The 8,616-nt window shown below is 34.1% G+C and overlaps 1 protein-coding gene across 5 annotated transcripts in view; it reads right to left on the reverse strand.

Annotated features, from left to right (window-relative positions):
• ZNF638 (zinc finger protein 638) overlaps positions 1-8,616 on the reverse strand; it is a 174,277-nt gene that overhangs the window by 12,702 nt on the left and 152,959 nt on the right. For all 5 annotated transcript variants that reach the window (XM_011945199.1, XM_011945200.1, XM_011945201.1 and 2 more), the window contains exons 21-23: positions 7,200-7,237; positions 1,827-3,054; positions 1,171-1,236 (exon numbers count right to left, since the gene is read on the reverse strand). In XM_011945199.1, coding sequence (XP_011800589.1) covers positions 1,171-1,236; positions 1,827-3,054; positions 7,200-7,237 — 1,332 coding nt within the window. The remainder of the gene's footprint in view (positions 1-1,170; positions 1,237-1,826; positions 3,055-7,199; positions 7,238-8,616) is intronic.

The following is an 8,616-nucleotide window of genomic DNA, read 5'->3' on the forward strand; positions in this document are numbered from 1 at the left end:
CCTGAGGTCAGGAGTTTGAGACCAGCCTGGCCAACATGGTCAAACCCCGTCTCTACTAAAAATATAAAAATTAGCTGTGTGGCAGCCGCCTGTAATCCCAGCTACTTGGGAGGCTGAGACAGAACAATCACTTGAACCCAGGAGGCAGAGGTTGCAGTGAGTCGAGATCGTGCCTTTGCACTCCAGCCTGGGGGACAGGAGCAAAACTTCATTGCAAAATAGTAATAATAATAATAATAATAATAATAAAAGAAATATAATGGTTACATTTTGAGAAAGTTGTATGAAAAAATTATTACTAAGACTCAACACCTAATATAACTGTATTTGAAAACAACAGTATCTGTAATTTTTTCAATGCTGTCAATAGTAAAGAAGATAAATTCCTACCAGGGCTCCTATACACTTAGTGTGTTACCAATGATCAACTGCTATTATATATAACAACGACATTAGAATATGTACCCTGTAATTTCTAGGGAGAGTATCTGCAAGCGATTGCAATATCAAGTTAACAAAGCAAAATGAAGTAGCCATAATCTTTATTTCTGCTTAAAACTAGTAACATTTCTCCTTGCCCCAACAACACAGGCCCAAATTCATCCCCTACCAGATGAGTAAAATGACTGAAAAAAAATTCTATGAATGGTAAAAACCTAAAATAACAACTAAATATAAAATATGTTTGACAATGGAACTTGGTACCAGTAAAGTAAATCTTAGAGACCATCCACTTAAGGCTCAATTAGAGCCAAAAGGATAACCTGTTTTAACAAAATGAGGATGACTCAAGTCAAATGTCAGTCTCTTTTACATGTATAATTTTTTCTGTATCTACAACCTATTCCTGTCAATATGAGATTGGAGGTATTTCCCTACTATACTCTCTTTTTGTCCCTGTATAACATTTTGCGCCCCACCTCCCCCCCGCCGCCACCCCAAGAACACAAGGTGTTTAGACTAGCTCTAAACTAGGTCAAACTAGGTTAAACTAGGTCAAAAAGTAAATTAATGGTACAATTAGAGATAAGTTAAAAATGAAACATCTCGAATTCCTATCCCTTGCTCTATACTCTTACTCTCTAACATTGTTAAGGCAGGCACAAGTTGTAAGACAGACGAACTATGGAGATGAAAAAGAAGGGTTAGGGTCTGTGATCTATTTTTTACCTCTTTAGATTTGGAACTTCTACCAGTAGTGCTTTTAGGATTCTTAGTGTTTTGCTCAGTCAAAGTCTGAAATAGTAAATAAGAAATACAGAAAAACAGAATTTACAACCAGATTATTAATGTTCTAAAAAAAAAAAAAACCCCAGTAAACATTACCCAAATACAGTCAATTATGCAAATTAACACGTATACAAAACTAAGTCAATAGTCACTAAACAGTATAGGCACAGTCTCTACAAGTTGTAGTTAAATTCAGTTTTACTGATCTTTTCGTCCCACAATGTCTAGTTAGGCAATCAGTGACCTGACAAAGGAAGCTTCAATTTAAGAGAGGAAACAGTTTCTCATTCAGAAGCAGTGGTAAATCACCTTAGGAGATTCACAGCAGACTTTTTTTTTTTTTAAACCACAGTTGTTTCCAAATTGTATCCAAATAATGCTTTTCAAACTTGTCAATAAATTATAAACTTGAGCTTAATATTCTAAATGTCTACTGGCTTAAACAACAGAATCATTTAAGAAAAGGAAATGGAAGCTTCTGGGGTAGAGTGAGGAGATGAAAGTATGAAACAAAATTACATCTCCTACTCCATAGCTACAGCAGCGGAGCTAAGCACTTCAAAGACACACTGCGCCATTCTTCCTACCCTCCTCACCTTATTGTTGCTGTCATCCCGTTTCATGATGGAAGGTCTAGCCTCTGTTTCCTGAGATTGTTTTGTTATATCCCTGTAATCCAGTTTAGAAAGCTTGCCTTGCAGGGCTGAGATCCTTCCACTGCCTCCTCTGGTAAGACTGCTCTGAGTAGGTTTGAATTTACTGCTGCTTTCTGCCAAGCCTAACCTGGCACTTGTAGGTTTAAGCAGACCAAATTCTTTGGCTGAAAGTTTCTTTTCAGCATTTATTTGATCTCTGGGCACAGATTTTGGAAAACTTTTCTGATTTTCAGTTTTTGAAACCGTAGCTTTTGCCTTAGGAGAAGAGACCATAACAGCCTTGATGCTTGGTTTACTGCTAGATACATCTGATACAGCCAGAATACTAGTTTTACTAGTTTCATCAGGCTTATTAGCCTGACCCACTCCTTTATTTGGGTATGCCTTGAATAAAGTGTTTTCTGCAGACTTTTCTTTCACTGCTGCCATAATCTTTTCCACCTTTTCTGCATCCATCCTACCTTCATTCTTTTCAGCCTTCTCTGTTCCTATTTGAAGATCCATTCTGGTTTCCTTAGTATTAAATTCATTCTCCTCTTTTTCATCCATGTTACTTTTTTTTTCAGAAATACTCTTCTTGTCCACTGTCTTCTCATCCCCAGGGGAAATTCCTGGTACTAACGTCACAATACAAGTTGATGGCAATATTTCTGAAACAGTTTCATGTTTTTCTACTTCAGCTACAGCTTCTACCATAGTCTGTGTAATTCCAGAAAAGAAATCTTCTGCTTCAGATGGAGATTCTTCTAGAATTCCTTTGATGTTCCTTTCTTCTATAAACACACTGTCAGATGGTAACAATGCTGTTTTAGGGCTAATAATTTCTGCCTCTTTCTTCTCCAAGTCACTGTTAAAGATGTGCTGATTTAAAGCACACTCCTCGGCATTTTCAGTGAATTGTTCAACACTGGCTGGAGTGGATGCTACAAAAGGAATTTCTTCTTTGACCTCCTCTCCTTGAGTTTCAAGCTCCAAAGTTTCAATAGCAAAGTCAGAATGGCATGTTGCTTTTTCAGGTTCTTCCTCACAAGACTCTTCCTGCTGTACCAAAGTTTCTGTTTGAATGCTGGGAGTACTTTCCTCTTCAAGCACATTAGGTTTAACAGAGGGACTATCAGTTGCTGTTTGCACCTCACTTTCATCAACTGGATTGTTTTTCAAGTCAGGGCTAAAAGTATTTAAAAACAAACAAAAAGAACACAAACAAAAACACAAACAAAAATCAAACTATGATGAGAATTCAACCATTATAAAGAATCCTGTTGATGCCAATTGTTAAGACTTCCTGATGCATTCGTAATAAGCACTGGGAAATCCAACCAATCGGCATAAAATGGCTAAGATTATTTGATGGAAATATGTAAATAATATAAATTATGACTGTTGATATGTTCCTTTTGCACTCATGTGATTATAGCCAATATTTTTCCCTCCTCTGTCAAGCTCACCCCTGACACTGAAAGGACAAATGTGAATCTCAGACACTTCAAATATTATCAGGTCCTATTCCCAACAGTGGTAACTGAAATAATAAAATATGTGTACAGTTCTACAATAAAACTAATGATCTATGCATTACAATTTAAAACTTTATAAGTGAACCTTACCTAAAAAGAATATAAAAGAAATTGGTGGGGGGAAAAGACCATACTCTAAATCATGTCATCTTTTTATTTTTTTTGGATGTCAAATATTTAATTACCCAAGAACCATATTTATTAATAATACTTAAAACATTGTTTGGAAAGTATTCTTTATATACTCTAGTGAAGATTTAAAGTTAGTGACAAAACCTGATACAATCACTTTATGTGAACATACAGTCTTATTATAAATATTTGCCTTTGGCTATAAGAAGACATATATTAAAAAACAAACCTTCCCAATTCAAGAGAATAATGTATAATTCTAATATTTAACTTAAATGTGTAAGTAATATTATTCAGAACAAATGGAGGAAATGCATGGCCCAGTATATGTAATTTATCTTATTTCATCATGGTCTCCCCAGATCTAAAGTATATGAAAAGTGAGTGGTCCTATAATTCCAGTACCTTCACTGAGGTAGACACAGAATAAGTTATTTTTATATTAATGTTCCACAAATCAGAGGTTTTCTTGAAGAAGAACAAGGAAAATCTAAGCTTCCAAAAACAATGCCCAACATGCTATCAATGCAAATTAAAATTTACCAAATATATTCACATAATGAGAAGCAGCAGATTGGAGAAAGACACCAGAAAGTGATCCTATCATATCAAAACCTCATTATTAGAAAGTATTGACTTTCTTCTATTTTTTAAGGAAGGAAAGGATGAGCTATCATCCCTTTTGACCTGCTTCTTAGAGGGTGGCCATGTACCCTTTACTTAAAAACACAAGATGATGTATATCTGTGTACTGAGATGTTAACCATATTTAAGAAGTATTGGAATAAGTCGTGCTACCAAATCAGGGTCTTACATCATTTGAACCAAACTGGTCTTCCCTCATGCCCCAAAGGTTACATCCTGAGGAGAAAACTTTTCTACCAGATTACAGAAATACCTCTTGACCCTAAACCTTAATCAATATATATTCTATTCATTGTGCAAGTTATTCTTTGCATGCTAAAACGGTTTTTATTTGAAATAATCACACCCCTTTTATTCAAAATACAAATGGCTAATTTTAACAGTTTCAAATCTTTACAATTCAAAATAAAATTTGTGGCAAAACACAACAGGAAAAAGAGTAGTGACATTCAGTTACAGCAGGTATATGAGTATTATTTCTCAAAACAAGCTTTTGTCTTTAAATTGTAAGACTCATTTCCAATAATGAAGAATATATTAAATTCCTGCCTCATTACTGTACTGCATATAAAAGCTTTAGGAACTTAGGGCTAAGTAAAAACATCTATGGGGCTAGAATAACAATGGAGACCTTGATTCCTGGCTCAAGGATACAGCAAGACTTTCCCCTTTACAAGTTTTTCAATAAAAAAGTTATTATCTTTTATACAAACTGAACCATTATGCAGTTCCATACTTGAAACAGAGAACACAGGTCTACTCAGAAAAATTATTTAATTCCATATTTGTCCTTGAGTGCTAGTCTTTTTAAATCATAGTGTTTTCTTTAGAGAAGTCATTTACCAAAACTAGTATCTACTTTCTGGCTAATATGGGAAAAAAGCCTCAATATTGATCAAGTTAGTTTGAAAAGTCAAATAAATTACATTAACACCAAAGTTAAACAACCACCCTTTGTAACGATCAAATGAAAACACAGCCATATTCTGGGAAATGGAAAAAAAAGGATTCCAGAAAGGCATTTGAGATATAGATATCTCATCTGCCACTCCTCCCTCCTGCCCCAATATCCCAGTAATACCAGAATTTCAGTGTCTTTGGAAAAAGCATACAGTGAAAGCTGGGCATGAGAACAAACATTAACACTGAAAGACAAACTCCTGAGAAACTTTAATCTGGGACTTCACAATGCTAAAGATTAGTGTTTATTTCAGAGGCGAACTGGTTACTTCCTAATATTAATGAATTAGAAAAATTTCATCTAGCATTCTTATTTGTGGCCTTAATCAGATGATAAATAAAATCTGTTTACATGTCAACAGGATGAGTACAGACATAATGTGAATTATTAAATTATAATTGTATCCACGTGAGTTTCCTCTAAACAGTATGTAAATAGTTTACATTAGTTATAAACAGAAGTATCATATTCATAATGAACTGGCAACCATAGGCGCTTCAAAACAAAACAAACAAGTGTATGTAGTACCAGCTACACAGGAAGCTGAGGTGGGAAGACAGCTTGAGCCCAGGAGGTTCAAGGTCAGCCTGAGCAACAGAGCAAGACCCTGTCTCTAAAAAAAAGAAACACAAACAACAAAACCAACAAATAGTATTTTCTCAGCATCAGTTCACTCCAAAAGAAACATTTAGTATTCTGGACATACTCCACATTTTTTTCTCTAATGTAAGTCAAAAAAAAGGGGAATTAGTAAGTTTTTGGTGCCAATTTTAAAAATTAGTTTTATGAGGTTGAATAGCTCTAAAGTCATTAAGAAATAGATTCCATTTTAAAAGTTATTTCTAAACAATGAGAGGAGAACAATGACCAACTGCTATTGCTATGGACAACTTTTCATGCGGACCTCAAAAAACTTTGTAAAATGAAATAAAATGGGTTTTGCCACAGAGTTTTTGTGACCAATCTTTAGGTCTATATATAGTACTACATTGGCACTGTTATTTATTAAGCCCTTTGTGAGCTTTCACATCACACACTGCTGGTGGTACTATTTCTTAGGTATGTGAATGCACCTGGTATGATGACACACAAATTAAAAAACCTTGCGCTGACACACAGAGCAAACCTATTGCTTAATGTTCCTGGTATATTTTAACGTACTCATTATCTTTATCAACTAAAATAATCTGATTTTATGAAAATTACTGAGAAAAAAAATCCGTTAACACATTCTGTTTTACAGGGATCTTAACATCAGTGCATCAGATAAAATAAACACTTTTCGTATTTAAACACTTTCAAACTGCTATTTCAAACAAATATACGCTCTTACAATATGGATTAATAAATACTGATGGCTCAGTATACAGGAGGAAAAAGAAATATTCTAAATCAGTGATTTACAATGAAGAGCAGTGAAAGGCAAGTCATTAGTTGGTGGAACAACGGTGGTGATAAGGAGGATACTCATCAGAATGAGAAAGTTATTAAGGAGAGGGTGTACTTTATGTGGTCAAAACAAGGCTGTAAGTCACCACTTTGTGGAGACTTGGAAAAACAAGCTTTCATTCCTCTGATAATGCAAAACTGTATACATAATTTTTTTTGGACACTTACTTGCCCTGACCCAGTTGTTTTTAAAAAGTATCAAAATACACAATGAAATTATGTAACGTTAAAAGGTTAAAATTTTACTATCATGTTTATTTTGAAATAGGAAAATCTAACAAAAACAATGTAATTACTGTTTGTGAAGTTGAGTTACTGGAGAATCTTAAAACATTTTATAAAGAAGTGGTTTATTTAATACAAACTGTTTATATGTTCAGTTACCCTAAATATTCAGTAAATACTTAAATGAGAGTAAATAAACAAAAAACAACAAACAAAACTCCTAGGTCAGGCTGAATCCAAAAAGAAAACTGTAGCAAGCCCATATGTACACAGAATAAATATGTAGAATAGAAAGAACTTTTCACTACATGTGAGCCATAAAAATACAGCAATAAAATTCAGAAACTACTACACAAAAGTGTTAGTAAACATACAGCAACATACCTTTCTTTTTCTAATTCTGGGTCATGCTCAGTTTGCACCTGTAATATAATCAGCATTTTATTAGAGGCTATTCCACTGGATTTGAAATATTTAACTATAAAAGCAATGTTTTTAGTTAAAATTTAAGCTAAAAAAAAAAACTCTTAAAAATGTATCAAAGCAGCTAGTTTTCAGTGTCTACATTACTATCAGGTTCTAGAATTTTTTTTCTAATTAAAGACCTCCAAATTAGGTCACACACAATAACTTACATTAATGAAAAAATAAGTTTCCTTAATAATGATATAAATAAGAAACTTTTTTAACTTTAGAAGCCTGGAAATTCTATCTTTTCCCTAAACAATAAATGTGAAATATCAACATCTTCCTTGTGGAATTATTTTAAAAGACTTCTAAGACAGATCAGCTGTCTAAAAAAGTTTCCTATTCAAAATACGTAGAAATGCTGAACAAAACTGAACAATAATCCTTTTAAATATTTGTCTGATATCTGATAAATATTTTATTTATCTGACATGTGGGCCCCAAAAAGCAATATTCTGGAGCCCCCAAAAAGGGCAGGAATTAAAAATCAGTCCCTATAATGCCAAGCACTGTCCCAGGTACTTGGGATGCATCAGTGAACAAAATGGCAAAAATATCCACCATTTAGAGCTTATACATAATAGAAGGAAGCCTTTTCTGAGAAATCATGCATTCTCTGGGTAGAAACTTTCTAGAAAGCTTTTATCAAACTAAAAACTGAAAACGGTACTGTAAGGAAATTCAATGTGTCTAGAGAGGATTCCTGGCATAGGTGTTTGAGTCCAACAGTAAAGACTTTCTTTACTGGGATATCTGGTGATAAGTCTAGTTTATATCCTAATGATACTGCCAAAACTAAAGATGATGGTTTTTAAGTCCCAATTATAGACACTGTTTATTAGCAGCTTTCCATTCAGGAGAAAGGTTTATTAGAGAAAAAACAAAAAGAAACCCTGTATGGTCTCAGAGGAACTCTACATCACATACCTATACTGGTCAACTGACTTCCTTATTCATAAAGGAATAACATAAAAACAAATGCACAAAAGTGAACAAGGTAAGCTAAAGAAAAGATATTTCAGACAACTGAAGTGCCTTTTAAAAAACTCAAAGGAACAACCTCAGAAAAATTCAAGAGAATATAGTATCTATGAAATCAGTGCTGGTGCTATTTCCAGAAAAACAGAATATTAAAAATTGAAGGAAATAAATCAAAAAATAATAATAGAAAAACTTCCCTGGGGCCGGGCGCAGTGGTTCACGCCTGTAATCTCAGCACTTTGGGAGGCTGAGACAGGTGGATCACAAGGCCAGGAGTTCAAGACCAGCCTGGCCAGCATAATGAAACCCCATCTCTACTAAAAATACAAAAAAAAATTAGTGGGCATGGTGG

This window comes from Colobus angolensis, unplaced genomic scaffold, assembly GCF_000951035.1.
Source record: "Colobus angolensis palliatus isolate OR3802 unplaced genomic scaffold, Cang.pa_1.0 Scaffold24, whole genome shotgun sequence".
In the NCBI taxonomy this organism is placed as follows: Eukaryota; Metazoa; Chordata; class Mammalia; order Primates; family Cercopithecidae; genus Colobus; species Colobus angolensis.